We start from the raw sequence: 21,703 nt of genomic DNA, 5'->3' as shown, positions 1-21,703 counted from the left end.
TGGATAGTGACGGAGTAGAAGGAAGAGGGTCGGGTGGGAGAGGGCATTGTGGAGAAGAGGCGGGCGGGGAGAGCGGCAGAGTAGGAGTGGAAGAAGGTACAAGCCCTAGTGATGTTATGTGCCTACGGACAGAGTCCGAAAGTGGCCAATGGCCATGGAGGGTAGTAAGCTCCTGAGAGGAGTACGAGATGAAATTGGCATGGAGTCGTGCCCCTAGCCCCGTCCGGCCACGGACGGGCGCAGACGGGCTTGCCTTGGGCTCGCCTTCGTTCGGTGCTGCCTCGTAGAAAGTACACAGCTTGGCTCCCTCCCACCCTTCTCTGTTCAGCATGGCTCACTCTCCTTTCCTCTTTGTCGCCCGTCTCTCCCCAACACCTAGCTGACTGGTGCGTCTTTCCACTCATTTGCCCCATTGTTGCTTGTTTTGTTTTATCACAATGGTGCCTGCTTCACTGGCCAACATGCACATAATTGGACACCGCATGTAACATTTTAGCATGGTGCCCGCTTATTTTATTTTAATTGTTTCCTGCCTCGTTTTTTTCCGGCAAAACGCATTTAAAAACAAGCAATTATAGACGCCGCTGGAGCACGCACTCGGCAGTCCCCCTGGGGCACAAGCAGGCATCCACTTCGGTGCTGCCTCGTAGAAAACACACAGCTTGGTTCCCTCCCACCTTGCTGCTTCCCACCCACACGGCGCTTGTTTTACAGTAAGAGCACTTTCCACAAAACATGCGTGACATGCCCCTTTTAAGCTGCAGGTAGTCGCAGAACAAAAGTTTGCCCCAGTGTGCGGTCACATCTAGGGGGACTCGCCAACTCACAATGCTGCTGGCCAGAGCCGGAGAGGGCAGGCGGTATCACATCTCAGCTCCAGGGCTTTTGCAGACACAGGCAGCCTGTCCTGCAGTTGTCAAAAGCTGCCCGGATGCTCTTGTGGTAATCACGGCCCTCCAACCAGCAGGGTACAGGGGCTGCTCGCTCCGGGGGATACCAGGCCTGGAAGAGAGTCTTGTGCACCTGCTGCCCCACTACTTTCCTCACTGCTGGTGGGTATTTGTGCTATTTCACTGAGGCTGACATCCTTTCGTTCCCTGTAAGATGTTTACACATGTATTAAAGTACACGCACACAAATCCCCTAAGATGCAGTACTTGTAATTATAATTTGCAGCACACAAAAACACGCTTTTATTTTTTATTTTTGCAAAGTTGGTGGCTGTGTTAGCGTCCGTTTTGGTGGAGCTGCAGTCAAACAGTTCAGAGGTCTCTTTTTGATTATATGCTTCCGTAGTGGAAACAAACATATAATTACAAATTTGCTGCTTGGCTTGGTGTTAAAGCTGCACCCAAGTACTTCAGAGGTCTTCTTGAAATCGTGTGCTTCACGTTCAGAAAGCAACAAATTACTTTAAAGGAGCTGCCTGGCTTCACGTCCCTCTTCTTGGAACCGCAGATAATTACTTCACAGGTTTATAAAACAGCATGCATATGTTAACAAGCATTGGCAATGCCAATCGGTCTCGCTATTGGGATCTTATATGTATTTAGCTATGCAGCACATTAGCGGAGGGGGAGCGCGACACTCGGCATTTTAGCTAATGTCTGCGGAGAGCTTCTGCTGCCTCAAAAAGCACCTTCTTTATTGATACGCACTTACCCTGACTTCTAGTGGGAAAGTGATTCAGCACCCATGCTAATGTGCGGCACTGCTAAATACATATAAGATCCCAATGGCGAGACCGATTGGCATTGCCAATGCTTGTTTTGAGAGCCTTCTCTTTGCTTTTCCCTTGTATTCACTCATTTCTCCTTGCTTTTCTCCTGTTTTAATGTGCCTTCTCTTCCATTTACCTCTTTTACACTGTATTCTTCCCACTCCCCCTCATTTTGTGTGTCTTCTCCTTGCTTTTCCTTTGTTTCTCACTGCCTTCTTTTACTTTTTTCCCTTGCTTTTTCAGTGCCTTCTCCTTGCTTTTCACTTGTGTTTACTGCTTTCTCCTTTTTTTTCTCATTGCGACTGATCACCACAAAGCAGTAAGCAACTCCTGTGCCTTGAGATCCTCATGGGTGATTTGCCACTCTTCGAAAATCCCGATTGATTGATTTATTGATTGACCCACATTTCAAAATACTTGATGGCCTTTTCAGATTAGAACGTCTCCCTGTAGTCTACCTTCAGTTCAGATACTGTTTTCTTGAGTACAGTAGTTCCAACAGAAACCTGGCAGAGCTCCAATTTGTATCTCATGTAAAGCAAATGGGCCATCTGGGGCCTCAAACCGGTTCCCTGCCATTAGATCTGAAAATGACTTTAATAAAGATATCAGTAATGTTTAAACGGAAGATGAAGCAGATTACTACTGCCTGGTGTGTCTAAGCTCACCTACGATTTTCAGCGTAGGGACACATTATAAATCAAACGTGAGCACATTTAATTTACTCCTCCTTTGCACAGTGTTAACCAAATTACATTTATATTCTGTGGACTAAAAAATCTGTCCTCATTTTCTATACATTTCTAGTGGATCTGAATTTACTGAAACGTGCCTACTACTGAAACAAATGGAAAATAAAAGGCATTTCTAATGAAAATTAACTATTGAAATTGATTTGCAAGTGCCAGGATGAGATGGGTTCTTCTGTATCAGGTTGCCATATTCAACTTATAAACATTTCTTAATTAGATATGTTTCTTAAGAAACACATTATAAAACAAGGGCTTCAATCCGAAAACCTCCAGGATTCATAAAGGGTAACTCTTGGAAATGGTCTTTTCTGCAGGGTCACCCCTAGACTTTTTGCCTTTTCCCTCCACATTTTTACTGAATATGGTTTTGTTGGCTTTAGTACTCTGGGCACTTTACCACTGCTAATCAGTGCAAAAGTGCATGTGTTCTCTGCTTAAAATGTAGGAACATTGGCTTATCCACAATTGGCATATTTAATATAATTATAAGCCCCTAGTAAAGTGAACTGCATGTGCACAGGGCCTGTAAATTAAATGCTACCAGTGGGTCTGCAACACTGATTTTGCCACCCACTTAAGCAGCCCTTTAAACATCTCAGGCCTGCCACTGCAGAGCCTGTGTGGGCAATTTTAAACTGCCATGTCGACCTGGTAAAATAACCCTTTTCCTGGCCCAAACGTTCTTTTTAAATACATATAAGTCACCCCTAAAGTAGGCCTATACAGCCCAAGGATAAGATGCAGTGTATTTAAAAAGTTGGACATATAATTTTAAGTTTCACATGTCCTAATAATTAAAAACTTTAAAATGTGTTTTTACTTCTGCAAGGGCTATATCTTCCATAGGATATCATTGGGATTGCCTTAATACATTTTATAAGTGTAATTTCCAATTGGGAAGAGATGGGACCCCCAAGTTTGTTGTCTCTCGAATCACAATTTAAAATTACAATTTATGGTGAAGTCGAATTTTAAGTTGTAATTCTGAAAATGCCACTTTTAGAAAGTTGTCAGGTTCTTACTTTGACCAATTGATTCCTCCTGCCTGTGTCGGAATACACATCTGAGGTTGGTGACAGCTAATCTTTGTACATTCCCTACACACAGCCACACACAAAGGGAGCGTAGGTGTGGCTGATGGGCCATCCTGTGCAAGATGGGTGGGAGGAGCTGACACTTATACCCTAAGTGCGCCGTGTATTCCCAGACATGGTTTCGGGCTCACTGTGCCACTAAAGTCAAGCTAGACTGGCTGATGAGGAGTGATACCCCAAAACGTTTCCCAAGATGCTTGTTTTCTGTTCAGGGAGGACCTGGCGTGGCAGTTTGGGCTGGACTATTCCCATGGGGAGCAGGGTCAAGATTGATTTGTAAATGGCTGAGTCCAAACTGGGGTAGGGTGGTGAGCAAAAAACGATGGATTAAACCCAGATCAGTGACTAGGGAAGAATGTTTGATTTGTTGTGCATTCCGTCCATCATTTGTGTGTTTTTTACTTACACCTGGATAGGCTGCGTCTTGTCCCCACACAAAGGGGAAACAGCTTGCATGCCCCTGTAGTGAGTCTTGAGCCAGGGGAGGATGGGCAGGAAAACTGTGCACTTCCAGTACTGGACCTCAGACACCACCAACTCAGTGGCCTCTGTATACTACCTGTGCTTGATTGCGGTCAGTCTAACTTTTTGGATTGGATGTGGTCTAGCATGGTCCATAGCCCCGGTTGGTGCTTTGTGCTCTGCAAGTCTGTTTATTTTCTTTAAAAAGTCATATCTCAAGGTCTATTTATTGGATTCTTGTCATTTTGGTACATTAAATTAAACTCTATTTTTCTAACCAGGTGCAGTATCATTTTGTGTGGTGTTTTCACTGTGTTACTGTTTGAAGTTTTACACAAATACCTTACACACTGTCTCTTGAGATAAGCCTGATTGCTCTGTGCCAAACTATCAGCGGGTGAGCACAAATTTATTTATGGTGTGTATCTGACTTACACTGCCTAAGATTGTGGCTCCTGCCTGGATAGGGTGTAAACGTCCACCAACCAGAAACCCAATTTCTAACAATAACCCATTCTATTCTATGCATTTTATAGAGTGCATGGCCACCCCAGAGGGCCTTCCAGTGCTATAAATAACCAAGCAGGTTTCAACTTCTCAGTGAAACCTTATTCCTACTTTGCAAATCCTATCTGGTTACATAGCCTGGGGTCATATAGGAGATAGAGCACCCTCTATCCCTTGCTTTGTGAAATTTGGGAATTGACAACCACTGTGTACTTAAAGTCCTGGTGGGAGCATAGGGCCATGGTAAAAACTGTAACAGTTGGGGTGACTTTTTTTGTAATAGGCCCTATCAGTAATACAGAGGGACTTAAATTATATTCTCGGCTTGATTGGTAGCCAATGAGCTGCAACAATTATTGATGCCTAGGAATTTTTAAAAGAAGATGGGTGGCACTGTTTTGCACTACTTGCAGTCTTTTGATGACATCTTGTGTTAAACCTAGATAGAGGGAATTGCCATAATCAAGGTGGGAAGAGACAAGTGCCTGAACAGTTAGCCTTCTAGGGGGAAACAGTAGGAGAGATAATATTTTCCTAAGCATCCTAAGCACGCCGTAACAGTTCAAGGATAAGTGTGTTATCAAGCCATATGCCTAGATTATTTATGGAAGTATTAGGGGTGGGGGGCTTCCTAAAGACAATGGCCAACATACTAGTTAAAGTAGTTGCCAACCACCATAACTTCGGTCTTATCACTGTTAAGCTTAAGGGAGCAATGGGCCAGCCACTTAGCCACTTCCTTTAGGCAAGATCCAAGTGCAAACCCTTTTGAATGGTTCCTTGGGTTTAGGGACAGAACTATTTGCGTGTCATCTGCATAAGTGACTATTGAGGGACTGAAGTATTAGACTATCTCCACCAAGTGGAGTACATAAAGATTAAATTAGGTAGCGCTTAACAAAGAACCTTGAGGGACGCCACATTTCAAGGAGGATACCTCCGAGTAGGAAGAGGTGTCACATACTTTAAAGCTCCTATCTTCTAAAAATGATGTGAGCCAGTCCAGAGCAAAATTCCTCACTCCCAAGCTTCCCAGTCTCTGTATGAGAGTTGAGTGGGATACAATATCAAATGATGTGCTTAGATCAAGTAGTATGGCTGCTGCAGAGCCCCCTTGATCCAGAAGAATTTTAAATTCTTCTACTTTTACAAGTAGGGCTGTCTCTATGTTGGGATCTGAAACCTTTTTTTGGGGGATAAATTATCTCGTTAACTTCAAGAAATGATGTTAGGTGCTGATTCACATGCTTTTCCAGCAACTTCCGAACACCTGGTAACAGGGAGATTGGTCTGTAGTTTTCCAATAGCAGTGGATCTAATTTTTTTTTTTTTTAATAGAGGTTTTACCACTGTATCTTTCCAGGGGTGAGGGGGTACAATTCCACCCCTTAATAAAAGATTAAGCAGTTCTTGTAGTATGGGGAGAATTTCCTTCATCCTTTGCTTCAGAACATACAATGGGGCTGGGTCGAGTGATCTACATTTAAGGGAAAAAATTGGCTGCCTATTTGCTTCATTTGAAATGAAACTATTAGGAGGGAGAACATTATTTAAATCAAAAGTTCAAGCCTTGCACTCCAGTAAAGCAGTGGTGCTGAGGTCAATTGAATGTAGACATGCATTATCAGTGCTTGCTTGGAGGCCTTGCAGCTGATCTGATGAGTAAAATATCCTAGTTTGAGGAGAAGTCCAGGGTTCTTGGCCCCTGGTCCTGGTGCAGACTGTCAATAACTATGAAAGTAAAGCCGAATATTATGACTAAAGCTCTGATACCCGATTCAGGTCAAGTTCGCGCTATATAAAACTCTGTAATAAAATGAAAAAATAAGTCCAAGCATTGAGGTTCCAGAGACCTGGCCCATACCTGTTGAAACGATACAAAAGGGGTTGGTGATGGACGGAGCATCAGAACCAATCAAACACTCACACCCAGTCAACAGATCTGGGTTTGATCCATCACCGTTCTTTAGCCCACTCTGCCACCCCAGTTCAGACATGGCCATAGGCAAATCAGTCTGACCCTGTGCCTCACGGGAACAGTCCAGCCCGAACTGCCTATAACCATGACCATATGTAAATAACCATCTTCGTGATGAACAGAATAGCACAATCGAGTTGGGTCCATCCTTTTGGACAAAAAGGGAACATTTGATTAAGAAGTCTTGGGCCCCATTAAGTGAACGTTTGGACTCAATTGACTCTAGATTAGTATGCCTTGAACTATTGCTTGCCACATCCCGGGGTAGGGAAGGGAAGGATGCTACTGGGCTAGTCAGCAACTATGCAGGGGGAGGGGGAGAGGGGTCAATTACAACCCTTAGAGCAGAGATACCCCCCTCAGTCCCCAAGGGTCCTATAGCTCCCAGTAAAATGTCTGCAAGTGGTAATTTGCTAGAACCCCGGGGAAATCCCCCTGAACCAGTCTCGAATAACCTATTAAGGGTAGAGCATTCCGGTGATAGGGGAATGCTGCTGCAAAGAGAGTCTGGTAAGCCTGTAACACAAAAGGAAGCATCGCATAAAAGCATAAAGGCCTATAGTGAAGCTCCTTTACCAAACATCCAGCTTCCCCCAGAGTCTGCACCCTATGTAGTGGTTCTGGTGGGGGCTCCTTCACTATGGCAGGGCAAGAGGGAATCACATCAGGAGTTAAAGAACAAGTGTATCCATTGGCTCAATAAGAATCGTCCATTACCAATACATGTCTCTGATGAAATTCTCCACACCAGAAGAGTGGGCTGGGTGGGAAACAAACCAAAGTCAGTGGGGGGGGATTGTATAGTTGTTAACTTCAGGGATTGGAGGGCGGTGGATTACATTTGTGATTGGTGCCAAAACGATCCGGTTTCATCTATTCACCCTCTTCCCCTGTCTTATTTCTATGCAGCTGCGATTCCAGGAAGGGGGGATAAAAAGCATTTTAGAGGGCAAAAGGAGTGGAGTACTGGGGGGAATATATTGTTGTGTAACAGATTTGACGTGCTATCTGGCCTGGAAGAATGTGACTGACTACAAGGGGATAATTATGGTCAGTGGGTGGTCAATACAGCCCCCAATGAGGCAGAGGTAGTTGAAGTACAAAGGGTAACTGTTAGAGAAAGCCCAGTGGTTAATACCGATCCCCAAACATCAACCTGTAAAATCTTGAGTTGGAACATTGCCGGGCTGAGAAGTAAGCGTAGGGATAGGTCCTGTTTGGGAGAGATAAAGTCCTATGACATAATGGCATTTCAGGAAACATGGGACACAAACCATAATTTCTATATAGATGGGTATACACATTTTTTTATTTCTGCTAAACAGGCCCAGTACTGTAGAGCAAAGGGAGGTTTAGCAATGTTTTTTTCCCTGAATTTGAATGGCTCATTAAAACAGATTGATGCGAGCTGCCACAATTGTTTGGCAGTGGAGCTATCTCGGCCACATTTTGGGAAGTTATTATTGGTTAATTTTTATAATTCTCACAACAGTGAGTGTTTAAATCAATTTTTAATATGTCTAGAGGACTTTTTAATATCATACAAAGTAAAAAACCCGTGGTCTGAGGTTATTGTTATGGGTGACTTTAACATCCACCCATGTGGACAAGAATGTGTTCTTGATAATTCAGATGGACCCCCATATTCTGCTCTTGTACACTTTGAACACACTATTTGAATTTGAATTTGAATTTAAAAACATTTCTATAGCGCACTTTTACCATGCGGTTTCTTGGCGCTGTTAGATTGTGAGAAGCAGGCAGGAGCAGAGGGGAATTTAAGCATTGTAGGCTCGGGGAAAAAGAAAAGTTTTAAGACCCTTCCGGAACTCAATGTAGGAAGATGACATACGGAGTTCCGGGGGGAGGGAATTCCAAAATGCAGGAGCAAGCACTGCGAATTTAGTACCGCCAGTCTTTTTCTTGCTAAAGCGGGGGATGGTTAACAAAGCCTGATGAGTAGACCTAAGCTCTCGTCCAGGTATGTAGGGGGTGATGGCAGAACAGATAAATTCCGGGGCAGTGCCTGTTTTAGCCTGGAAAGTGGTGCAGCCAAGCTTGAACAGAGCACGCTCTTTCACCGGCAGCCAGTGCAAGGCCTGCAATAGGGGAGTAGCTCTATGGTATTTAGGCAGGCCGTGAATCAGGCGGGCAGCCTGATTCTGCACTAGCTGCAAACGGCGAATGGCGTAGGCTGGAGCGCCATTGTAAATGATGTTCCCATAATCGAGGCGCGAAAGCACCATGGCCATCACTATAATTTTTAGGGCGGGTAAAGAAAAAAAACGAGAAATCTTCCTGATGATTCGAAGGGAAAAGAAGCAGGAGGAAACAGCTGAATTGACCTGAGAGTGAACAGAAAGTGAGGGATCCAGGAGGATACCAAGGGTCTTGACCTTAGGAACTGGGAGCGGGGGAACACCAAGTGAGGAGGGCCAGTGAGAGGGGGACCAGGGACTGCAACCACCTCTGGTCAAGACTAATTCCGTCTTGTCCGGGTTGAGTTTGAGGTGGTTGCAGTTCATCCAATCCTGGATGAACAGCATGACGGATTGGACATTTGAAGCAGAGGAAGAGGAGTGGGAAAGGTCAAAAATTAGCTGGAGGTCATCGGCGTAATTGAACACCGTGACCTCGAGCTGCTGTAACATAAAAATGAGGGGGTAAATGTATAAATTAAACAAAAGAGGGGAGAGGGAAGAGCCTTGGGGAACTACACATGCAACCTTACGAGAGGTAGCGGTGAAACCAGCAAGATGGACTGCCTGAGCCCTGTCACTCAGGAAGGACTTAAGCCAGGTGAGGGCCAGGCCCTCTATACCCGCCGCCTTGACACGGGTGAGGAGGATGGAGTGGTCCAGCGTGTCAAATGCGGCGGATAGGTCTAAGAGAATGAGGGCCTGGGGGACGTTGGTATCAATGCCCTCGCGTAGGCTGTCCATCACTGAGATCACTACCTTCTCCGTCGAGTGGAGGGGGCGAAAGCCCGCCTGCCGGGGGGAGAGGCAGTGGTTGGCCTCCACATAGGTGCTCAGAGTGCTGGTTACATGGGTCTCCAAGACCTTGGCCAGGTAGGGTAATAGGGAAATGGGACGGTAATTGGAAGGGGATGAAGGGTCGGCACCGGATTTTTTTAGAATGGGAATGACTGCCGCAAATTTATGGGCAGTGGGGACCACTCCAGATTTGAGTGAGTCATTTAAAAGTGTAAGGGGAGGGGTAGGGCAGTGTAGGAAGACTTCTCGCAAGATACGAGCAGGGGCAAAGTCTAGGGGGGAACCTGACTTTACCTTTTGGAGCAGGGAAGAAAGTGTAGCTGTGGTCAGAGGGGGGAAGGAAGTGAGTTTGGAAGTGATGGCAGGGGGGGAGGGATTAGTGAAGGTGAGGGAAGGGGGGGAGATATTAGCCTTGATCGTTGCGACCTTATCAACGAAGAAGTCGTTGAGGGAGTCGCAAAGCGGTTGAGAAGGGGGGATCGAGGCCGTGGCTCTATTAGATGAGGCAAGCTCATGTACTGTGGCAAAAATCTCTTTAGATTGAGATTCAGCTGCTAGTATCCTGTTTGAGTAAAACAGGGTCTTGGCATCAAGTATGCTTTGTTTGTATACTTTGAGCACAGAGAGGTAGATGGTTTTTTTGGCGGGACTATATTCTCTTCTCCATGCGCGCTCTGCTCTGCGTGCGGCTAATTTCTTCTCCTTGAGATCGGGGGTAAACCAGCGATTGGCAGCATGGGCACGCTTCACAGTGATCCGTCTCAGGGGAGCAAAATCGTCGCCTGCCCGGGTCAGCCAGCCATCGATGGTAGTCAGCTGGTCCGGGGCGGCGAGGCCCGAGAGGTCAGGGCAGGAATTGGCCAGGGATGAGCAAAAAGATGGCATGTCTGCCCTACCCCATTTTCTAGCCCAGGTGTTCTTTGGGAGAAGAGGTTTAGGCACTGGGGCTAACGCGAGGGAGAAGGAGATTGAAAAATGGTCCGACCAAGAACAGGGGGAGATGACAGGAGAGGTGGTGGGGATATTTAGGGTCCAAACCTGGTCGAGCGAGTGGCCATGAACATGGGTGGGGCTGTGAACGAGGGGACAAAAGTTAAGACTGGTCATGAGGCTGGTGAATTCTTTGGAAAGGGGAGTTTCGGCGGGATCGTTGGGCCAAAAATTGAAGTCACCCAACACCAGCACTGAGGAGTTGTTAATAACCAGTGTGGCGAGGATGTCTTGAAGGCAGGAAACAAAATTGGAAGTTGTGTGAGGGGGTCGATAGATGAGAACAGCAGTAAGGGGGGTAGAGTAAGAGCTAGCACGAATTATTAGGCAGTCTACCTCAGGGATAGGAGAAGAGGGGAGTACTTGAAAGTGGGAGTCATTATGTGTTATCAGGGCTACTCCACCGCCTCTCCTGCCCTCCGGGCGATCCGCACGAATGATGGAGTAAGAGGGGGGGAGTGCGGCTAGGACGTTGGGGAGGGAGTCTGCCTTAAGCCAGGTCTCTGTTAAGAACAAGAGGTCCGGGTTGTGGCTGTCAAGAAAATCGTGTAGCTCATGCTGATGGCTAACGACAGATCTGGTATTGAGGAGCGTGGCAGTGGTATTATAGGACGGTGTGTGGGGAACAGGCAAGATGGGATGAGTAGGCGCAGCGGCCCGAGGCCGAGGAAGACAACTTTGAATAATGGCGGGGGGGGCAGCGGGGGGGCTCGTAAGGAGATTTAAATGTTGTAGTGAGTTAGACACAGTCGGACTAATGGTGCCAGGGATCCAGTGAGAAAGAAGCTCAGAGGAAGTGTATGACAGCGGGAGGGCATAAGGGAGAGCCCCCTGCCCCGGCCTGCCGCGGACGGGCGCAGACGGGCAGGACTCTGGCTTGACTCCGGCGAGCCTACGGCGCGCCCGCTGCGCTCGTCCGCTGCGCTGACACATGGGGGACGTTTAGATAGAGGAGCAGCGTGGGGGGAGTGGCGTGGGTGGGGTCGGGCGAACCAGCCCGATCCAAGATGGCGGCCACTACCGCTAGGCGCCTGAGGTGGAATCAGCTGCCAGCCAGCCTCGCTGGGCCCCTGAAAAAGCAGGGTGAGAGTTAAAAGGTACCTGTTGAATTTCAGTACAGGTTATTCAACAGAATCAAGCAATTTAGAAACGAGTGCGTGTCGCCGCTTTCAATCGGCGTGACAACGCGCTAAAAGCACTTAGAAGCTCAGTCGCAGCCCTCAGCTCCCACGAGCAAGCCCACTGCCACCGGGCTGCTCGCAATCGCTGGGGAGACTGTGAAGCACTCCTAAATAGAGGAGCAGCGTGGGGGGAGTGGCGTGGGTGGGGTCGGGCGAACCAGCCCGATCCAAGATGGCGGCCACTACCGCTAGGCGCCTGAGGTGGAATCAGCTGCCAGCCAGCCTCGCTGGGCCCCTGAAAAAGCAGGGTGAGAGTTAAAAGGTACCTGTTGAATTTCAGTACAGGTTATTCAACAGAATCAAGCAATTTAGAAACGAGTGCGTGTCGCCGCTTTCAATCGGCGTGACAACGCGCTAAAAGCACTTAGAAGCTCAGTCGCAGCCCTCAGCTCCCACGAGCAAGCCCACTGCCACCGGGCTGCTCGCAATCCTTGCTATGCAAGGGGAGGCCCTTGAGACACTTTTGGCCACCATAAATCTTTATGAATCGGGATGTACTGTGGGAGGTCCTAGGGTAGCTACCTATAAAGGCACGGATACAGGCACAGTCATAGACTATATTTTTATGACTGCGCCAGTCCTAGGCAGTGTTGTTTCATATAAGGTGGGGTCTTCTGTTTTTAGTGATCATAACCCTGTAATTTTAGAAATGGCCCAGGGGCCCAATTAAGTTTTACAGTATACAAGAATATGGGCACAAGACGAGAGGTGATACCAACGGACCGAGGCAGGAGATTAAAATGGACGAAAGTAATTCCTGAAATTTTTTTGGGGGAGGTTATGTCTAATACAGAGAAGGAAGTCAGTATCTGCTTGGATATTGTTGCACCAAATAAACTGATTGTAGAGGCTTTTGATATTATTTGTAAACATATTAGTAGCAAGTTGACGAAGCAAATGCATTCCACAACCACCATTAGTGGAAAAAGATGGTTTGAAAATGCTTGCACTAGGGCACATTCGGCACTCCTTAAAGCATTAAAACATTGCCCTAGAAACAGGGAGCAAATTAGGGAGTTAAGGAAGTCTTATAAACAGGTCATCAGGATAAGGAAAATTCAGATCAAGGATGAGGCATGGGACAAACTTTTGTCAAACTATCAATGAGCCTTTTTTTTCCTGGTGAACATAATTCCCGACTTGACTGTAATATCCAAGATGACCAATGGATTGCCCACTTTGAGAAAATGTATGGAAGTCAAGGGGTTGAGAGCCCACAAGAAGATATCTCTAATTTAGAATTAGCGTCAGTAGTGGTCTTCCAGGAGAGTGAAGTATTTAAAGCAATAACGGAGACTAGGATAAACAAGGCGCCAGGTCCGGGTGGGGTCCCAGCGGACCTCTATAAAAGTCACCCTAGATTTTGGGTAAGGGTACTGACTAACGTTTTTAACGCATCAGCCTCAAACATAACTCCCATCTCTTGGTCAAAATCCATTATCATTCCGGTCTTTAAAAAAGGGCAAAGAGATGACCCATCCTGTTATAGGTCTATCTCTCTGATAGATTCTGCTGTGAAGATATTAGGCAGAGTTATTTTAGCTAGGTTGACAGATCATTTTGAGGGAGGTGGTATCCTAACTAATGTTCAATATGGCTTCAGAGCCAAAAGGAGCACATTAAGTCAATGTCTTAATTTACAGCTCCTTATTAGTAAGTATACTGTAGCCAAAAAGGGTTCCCTCTACCTGGGATTCATGGACCTCTCAACAGCTTTTGACCTAGTAAATAGGTCGAAGCTGTGGCAAATTTTACTTAATATGGGCATTGATAGTGCATTAGTTAAATTCCGTGCTGACCTCCACTGTGGCTTGATTGCTTCTATACAAGTCACCCAAGACAGGAGATGTACAAGGTATTTTAAATCAGAAAGAGGGGTCAGGCAGGGGTGCATTTTGGCACCCCTACTTTTTACACTATATATTAATGCATTAGAACCTGCCCTGAAGGGAGCATCGCCAGATGTTCCGAGAGTAGGAGATACAACTATACCAGTTCTCCTTTATGCTGACGATGCGGTTTTATTAGCCCGCACTGGAGTCGGTCTAAATAAATTGTTAATGAAGTTTGACATATTTATGGAGTCACTTGATCGAAAAATAAATGCAAAAAAATCTCATGTAATGATAGTAGGGGAACAAAGTAGAAAGAAAAAAATGATGACTTTTTTTGTGGGAAAGATGAGGTTAGTAGGGTCCCTGTTTTTACATACTTAGTACTCTTATTTGATGAAAAAGGGTCCTGGGGACCGCAAATGAAACTTAAAAGAAATGTATTTGCTAGATCCACATCGGCCCTTATGGCTTTTCAAAACGTCTTCGAGCCAGACCCATGGAAGCTATTTTAAAGGTCTACAAGGCAAAGTGCCTTGCAATAGCTATTTATGGTTCTGAGATCTGGGGGTATACCTCACAAGACCATCAAATCCAAGTGGTGGAAAATACATTTCTAAGAACCTTATTATCTGTGCCACAGTCAACCCCTACTTTCTCGATACATGTGGAGATGGGGCTGGATTATGTATCAGATAAAGTGAAAATGGCCCCCATATTATGTTGGCTCAAGACTTGGCTTAACGAGGAGATAACTTTGAACCATATGATCTTGAAAGACTGCCTAGCTCTATATATGGCCAGTAAAATCCCGTGGTTAGCATACATTGAATCCACTTTAAAAAAACTTGGCCGGCCAGAGCTTTTTTTGGCCCCAGAAACCATTAAGAAAGCAGACATAGATTTGATAAAAACTGCCATGGTAAACCTTCAATTAGCTGAAAGGGAGGAATTAGAGTTGAAAAAACCTCTAGTTAGACTACACTTTGGGTTAGTGAGTCTACCAGGTCTGGAATTCTACCTGAAGCTAGTTACACGCCCCTTCCATCGTTTTTTGTTAATTAGATTTCGATTCAATTTAATTCATTATTCTTTGGGAGATTACCCCAAATGGGGAGTACCGGACAATGCTGAGCCCTGCAAGTGTGACAATCTGTCATCACAAGACACTTTGCACTTTGTCATGCTTTGTATTACTCAGACATTAGGAAAAGGTATCTATTACCGGTGCTAAAGGAAGTAGGGTTTGCTCAGGTAAGACCGGCACTTATACATTTACAATTATTGAGTAGTGTCCGGACTATTTTTCATGTCGCTAATTTCTTAGTGGCAGCCGTTCGAATCAGCAATATGAAGAAAAAAGTAGGCCAGGGAATGCTGTATTTTGACCTGGGATGAGGCTGTGGTTTTATCCATTACTAAATGGTTATGACCTTTTAATTAATTTTAAGTATAGTATTTGTTATTCATTATTAATTACATGGAATTTTTATTGAATACCCAAGTATGGATATGAGGGGAGTGTGTCATATGTCCCTGCTTTTATGCCTTATGAAATTGATATGTAAAATAATTTATGGTGTTCTATCTGTTTTAACCCTTCAATTGTATATTTCTGTTAATCAATGTAATTGTGTCTTTTTTTGATATTAATTTATCGAATAAAAGTATATATGACTGACTGACACTACACTGTTCCTTGAGTGACAAACTGAAGCCGTTCATGAGCAGCCCCCTCTCTCTTACCACCGACCTACTTCCAACTAATAATTGGATCAGGGTAAAATAGGCTAGGGCCGCAGTCCAGCTAGACCCTATGGGCAAAATTAATAGGGCACAGACTAATGCTGTCTTTTTCTTTATTACTAGAACGTCTCTGCCACATATAAAGTCCACAAAATAACATTCTATCTCCCTCTTCATTGTAGGTCCATGCTTTGGAACATCCCTGCCGGTCCCTCAGGAGAGAATTGAGGCAAAAGCAGGTACGTTTTTAATATTTTAAATGGGCCAAAACCATTACCTTCACCGTACACTACTGTGCATTGTTTTGAAAGTGCATGATTTGTGAAATTATTTCTGGAAGAGGGATATATTCAGGAAGCCCACTTTAGCATTAAGTTAAGGGGGGGAGAGTTTAAGGCATTTAGAGAGTACCGCTTGCTTGGGTGTAACATTGGTTATAGTCCCTGGGCAATGAGAGATTGGACATAAAAATGGCACCCAACAAATCAGACATTTTTCTTTTTTTTAAGACATATTTTATTGCATTTCTTATTTACTTTTGCATTCTTACAATGTGCATAGCTTGTAACATTTTATACATCCAGTCTAGTATACATTAGTCCTTTGCAGCTCTCCGCCACAACCCAGGTATATCCAACATCGTATTACATATGGTGCATTGCCTGACAGTGAACTAATAGAATGTTGACATTTATTACAAACATATTATTACAATATTGGTACTAACTACCCCGAACTCCCCACTTCCATCCCTCCCCGATCTCACTCGTACCGCTTCTTCCGGTCTTGCGACTGTGAACTTCAGCCTATGCTGATCATGTGCATGTGCCTCGCTACCTCCTGCATATACTCTGGCTTTAGGGCTTGGTTATTTTTGTATATACTAGATTCTGCTACCTATGGCTGGGTTTCAGCTGCCGCTATGGACTTTAGAGCTTCCATTAAAGCATCCCATTCTAATGCTATTGGTACTTTCCACAACCCTTTAAGCTCCTCCCTGTGAAGTGTTGTGCTCTCTGCAGTGCCCCATCTTATGAGTTCCGAGTGCCATGTCAGCACATCCGGAGGTCTCCGTGATTTCCCTCTCATTGTAATGTTACATATGGCTAATATAAGTGCAAGGTCCATAAGTCGGTATTGTACTTTGTGTTTGTGCACTTGTGTATGCAATCCTAGTATGCACTCCTCCACCGTGTTCTTCATCTCCCGCTCTGTCGCTTCCCCTATTCTCTGCCTGAAAGTGTCCCAGTATCTTCATATTTTTGGACAAATCCACAACATGTGTATTAGGTCAGCTCCTTCTAACGAACACCTCGGACATTGGTGTTGTGTCTGGGGGAACATTCTGTCCAACCTATGCGGGGTAAGATAGGCCCTGTGCAGTACCATAGTCTGTATAAACTTAAATTTCGTGTTTCGCGATACCTTCCTCGGGTGCTCTAATACCCTTGCCATTCCTTATCTGTGAGGGGCCTGTTGGTGTCTCCTTCCCACGCCACCTTCAGGGTGTCCAAAGGGGCCACGGTATGCGTGCTGATACCGGTGTATAGCCATTTTAACCAATTCATTCGTGGGGGGTTCCTGCCTGTTCGGGGACCAGTGCTTTCTAACATATTGTGTCAGTGCGGCATGTATGAGATACAACTGATCCGGGGCCCCAGTTTCATTAACAAATGTATCATGATCTAATAGTGTCCCATCTCCGAACAAATCCGATGTCGTGGTGATTCCCGCGCTCAGCCACGGTGACAATTTGCGTTTTGTTAGCTTACCACTCAACAGGGGGATCCCCAGTAAGGGAATATTCCCTGCGTATGCCCCGGACGGTTGTGTATACTGCAGCGCCGCCTTCCAGCAGCGAAGTGCCGTGTCTAATACCGGGGGGGGGGCTCCTTAGGGGTTCACCTCCTGGCAGCAGCAATGCATGTAATCTACCATTATCTATGTCTGTGTACCCTATTTCCTGCAAGTTACGGCCCGCCATCCAGTAAGACAGCCACTGCAGTTGACAGGCATAGTAATAAGCTCTCAAGTCTGGGACTCCCAATCCCCCCCTTCGTGTACCCACTTGTAGCTTTTTAAGGCTGATGCGGCGTATGCCGTTTCCCCAAATTAGTTCGATGAGCATCGTGTTCAATAGAATACTTTGAACGTGGTGTGTGGGACCATTAATGGTAGGTTAGTGAAATAGTATAAAAGTCTCGGTAGCACCACCATTTTTGCGAGGGCCACTCTTCCCATCACCGACAATGGCAGTGTTGTCCAGAACCCTATGCTGAATCGCAGGGCGCGGATTGCTTTGTGTAGGCTCCCATCTAGCATTTTCGCATGTGTCCTATATATTTGTATACCTAAGTATTTAAAGGTGTCCGTGGCTACTTCTACGCGCATGTCTCCAAAATCCACATTCTCAATCTCTGCGTGCTCTGCGAAGAAGAAGGCGTGTGACTTACTTATATTAATGGCTAATCCTGATACCTTGGCAAAATGACTGAACGTGTCATGTACTGTGGTTATAGGCATTCGTAGGTCATTCAAGTATAAGAGAATGTCATCTGCGTATGCCGAAAAAAGGTGTTGCATGTGCCCCAGTGATATGCCACGTGGCAGGAATTCTTTCCTCGGCGCTATAGCCAGTGGCTCCAGAGCCAGTATAAATATTAGAGGTGACAGAGGGCAACCCTGCCTAGTCCCTTTATGTATCGTGTATTCGCTAGAGATGTGGTTTCCCGTGCGAGCTCTGGCCACAGGGTTTTTATATAGCAATCGCAGCCACGCAATATAATCCTCTGGTATCCCACATTTCCCCAGAGCTTGAAACATGTATTCCCAGTTTCTGGAGTCGAAAGCTTGTTTTAGGTTCAGCGAGAGGCAGCCCGCATGTGGGTAGTGGCTTGGGGCTTCCGACATCAAATGGTGCAGTTTTAGAATGTTCAAGGACGTGCTACGTGAGGGCAAGAACCCAGTTTGATCTATGTGTATGAGCTTAGGCAAGGAGGGCAGTAATCTAGTAGCCAGCACCTTGCTTAGTATTTTATAGTCCGAGTTTAGTAGGGACAGCGGTCGGTAGTTTGCCACATCCGCAAGGTCCCTTCCCGCCTTCGGAAGTGATATAACCAATGCTTGCGCTGTTGTGGACGGCAAGGGCCCCTCCTTCCATACAGTTTTGTACAGCCTTTCCAATTGAGGGACCATTAAATACGCATATGTGCTGTAAAATTCTATTGGGATCCCGTCCATTCCAGGAGTTTTATTTCGCGGGAGGGTCTTTATGGCTGCTCGTATCTCAGCTTCTGTGATGGGTCCGGCAAGGCCCTTCTGTGCCTCCTCTGTGAGCCTTGGGTACGTCAGCGCAGAAAGGAAGTCTGCCGTTCGGGTCTGTAGGTCTTGGTCTGTGTCGCTATGCAATGTGGCATAATAATGGCGGAAGGCTGTATTAATGTCTGCTTGCGTATATACCTTTCCTCCATCTAGTGTCTCTATCTCGTGTATAACCGTTGTAGTGGGAGCATCCCGTATCAGCTTGGAAAGCAGTGCTCCAGATCTATCTGCCTCCGCATGGGCTCTCCTCGTGTATGCCTGGTAGTCAATGACCCGTAGTGTCTCTAGTGTTTCTGCGTGTTTTATCCTTGCTTCCTGCAGTGGGCCCTTGCTTTCGACTCATGTCACTGCATCCTGCTCTAGTGTGCACATGTCGTCCTCTATCTCTTTTAGTTTCTTATGTATTTCCTGCCTGACCCCCACTGGCGTACTGATTGCTTTCTCCTTTATCTCGGATTTAAACGCATCCCATTCTATCAATTTGCTTGACGCCGTGTTGCTATTGAGTGCAAAGTAGTGTTCTATGGTCCCAGAAAGGTTGCTGCGGAGCACTTGGTCCTCCAGCATCTGCGGCCATAGTCTCCATGTGGGGACTGGCGTGGGTACCCACCCTCATGCCATGGTTACCTCTAGTGAATTATGATCTGAGAAAGTTTTTGGTAAGTAAGTGGCGTTGAGCGTCTGCATTGCTATTCTGGTGGAGCAGTACATCCTGTCAATCCTTGTGTGCAGGTCGTGTACTGCGGAGTAGTAGGAGTATTCTTTGTGCGTGGGGTGTCTCATTCTCCATACATCGCACAGTTCCCAACCGTTTGCCCACCTGCCCAGAGCTTCGGCTTGCCTAAACACTCCCGCCCCATGGAGCGGTGGGTGTGATCTATCCAGTGTTACGTCCATCACCGCATTGCAGTCCCCTCCCAATATCTAGGGGTGCAGTTCCCAACCCACCAGCGCCCCACTCACCACTTCCCAATATTTGTCTTGTTCCGTATTCGGAGTATATACTGTGCCGAGCACAACAGGCTGACCGTCTAACATGCCTTTCACAAATATGTACCTCCCTAGCTTATCCACTCTTTGCTCCGTTGCCTGGAATGGTCCTCCATGCTTCACCCATATTGTGGCACCTGTGGCGTAACTGGAGTAGGAGGTGGAGAAGGTTTGTCCTCTCCATTTTTTGCGCAACTTTACCGCTTCGCCGTCCGTCATGTGAGATTCTTTGAGATACACTATCTGTGCTTTGCGGCGTTGAAGCTGTGCATGTATCCTATGTCTTTTCTGTACTGTCCCCATGCCCCGAAAGTTCCATGTTATTATGGTGTATTTACCTTGCGACATTGTTTCTATATGTGTGTGTCTGCTGGAGGAACACAGCATCTTCTGGATGCAGTAGCCAACTCAATGTTCCCAGTACCGTGAGACCGTCCCCTCCCCCCAACAACCCAATACTCTGTCTGGTCATCCAACTATACCGGACCATAAAACTGAACTGAAACAAAAAAGAAACCTCATTGATCATTTATAGCGCCTTTGCCATTTGGGGGACATTGCTAGCGCTCCACATGTGGTGTACTCTCTCGCAGTAGTATTATAAAGCTTACTACGGAGCCTGTGCCGCCTAAATAGAGGATAGGGTGAGTCAACCCGCCAGCTTCGCGGGCACGCGACAGAGATTTGCTCCGCATTCACAAATAACTAAACAAAATATACTTGCGGATATCATCAGCCATGTAAGTCTTTGATGACTTGCAGGGTCGCAGAGGGGAACAGCGCTACACTGCTCTCAGAGTCCGATTTGTGCATGGCCTCTTCCTCCGAGGAGGGCCGAGTCGTCGCCTCCAGACTGTTCGTAAGTGCGGCCGCCGCCTCCAGCACCCCAGCCTTGGTCTGTTCCATCTGTTGCTTCGTGATGTATTGCCTTGCAGGTGCTCTATCCGTTCTTCGCCGCCTTTTCCCAGATGAGCTCACCCTGCTGCTCCCACTCTTTGCCGACGTCTGTGAGCCAGTCGGTGCAGTACTCTTCAGTTCCATCACTTCCAACCAGTCTTCAACATCGCCTGGGCTTTCAAAAAAGTAGGATTATTGTTCATGTATTATCTTTAGCCGTGCCGGGAAGAGCAGTGCATACTTCAGGCCCTGCTCTCTGAGTTGTTTCTTGACTGCCAAGAAGGATGAGCGCTGTCTCTGCACCAGCAGCGTGTAGTCCGGATAAAGTGAGATCTTTGTGTTTTCAAAAGTTATCGGGGTTAATTTGCGGGCTTTCTGCAGCAAGAGGTCCCTGTCTCGGAAATTCAACAATTTTACTATTAGCGATCGAGGTGGAGCACCTGGTTTTGGGCGTCCCATGGGTATCCTGTGCGCACGCTCTATGCAATATTGCGTAGACAGCCCTTTGTTGGTGACATGGTCCCGGAACCATTGTTCCATATATAGTGACGCATCGCTTCCTTCACTTTTTTCGGGCAGACCAATAACTCGTATGTTGTTCCTTCGGGCTCTGCCTTCCGTGTCCTCCACACGATCCAACAGGGCAGTTACTTGTTCCTGCAGCCGTGTAACTTTGGTGTCGCTCTGTGTCTGCAGTAGGACGACATCTTCCAGCGCCGCTGCGTTCGCCTTTACCTTATCCGCCAACTTCGTGTGGTCCGCTCGGAGCAACCCGAGGCCAGCCGACAGTGACCCAATCTGCAGCTCTAGTGCCTTCCTGGAGTCGCGCACCTCCTGCAGAATGAGATCCAGTTTATCCACTGGGCCGGATGTCGCTGACAATGTCGCGCACTCGGGTCCGGACTTGCCTACCATGGGATCCGCCGTTTCCAAGACGCAGTCTTGTCCGCCCTGTTCATGCTGTCGCACTCCCTTGCACCCCATCCCGCAGGCCGATATAGCGGCAAGTGACCTGGATGACCGCTCTCCGCCCTGTGGCGCTCGCCCCCAGGGCACCTTATCCGACTTGTCTGTTACTGTTTTCCCCTCTGCCGCCTGGGTGCGGTGCCCCCTCCTCCAAACTGTGCCCTAATTCGGTCACTGGCGATGGTTGACGCCGTCTTCTCTTCAGCAGCCCACCCAAAGCACCTGCTCAACAGCTGCACTCTGCATATACCGAGGTCACTGGGAAGGGATT

General features: G+C 46.6%; 1 protein-coding gene across 1 annotated transcript in view; it reads left to right on the top strand.

Moving 5' to 3' along the window:
• LOC146863225 (uncharacterized) overlaps window positions 1–21,703 on the top strand; it is a 283,553-nt gene that overhangs the window by 87,036 nt on the left and 174,814 nt on the right. The window contains exon 3 of the mRNA XM_085642657.1: window positions 15,441–15,497. Within this exon, the coding sequence (XP_085498783.1) occupies window positions 15,441–15,497 (57 nt within the window). The remainder of the gene's footprint in view (window positions 1–15,440; window positions 15,498–21,703) is intronic.

Source organism: Triturus cristatus, chromosome 2_2, assembly GCF_964204655.1.
Source record: "Triturus cristatus chromosome 2_2, aTriCri1.1, whole genome shotgun sequence".
NCBI lineage: Eukaryota > Metazoa > Chordata > Amphibia > Caudata > Salamandridae > Triturus > Triturus cristatus.
The sequence above is the reverse complement of the archived record's forward strand: the minus strand, read 5'-3'. Positions and strand labels throughout refer to the sequence as shown.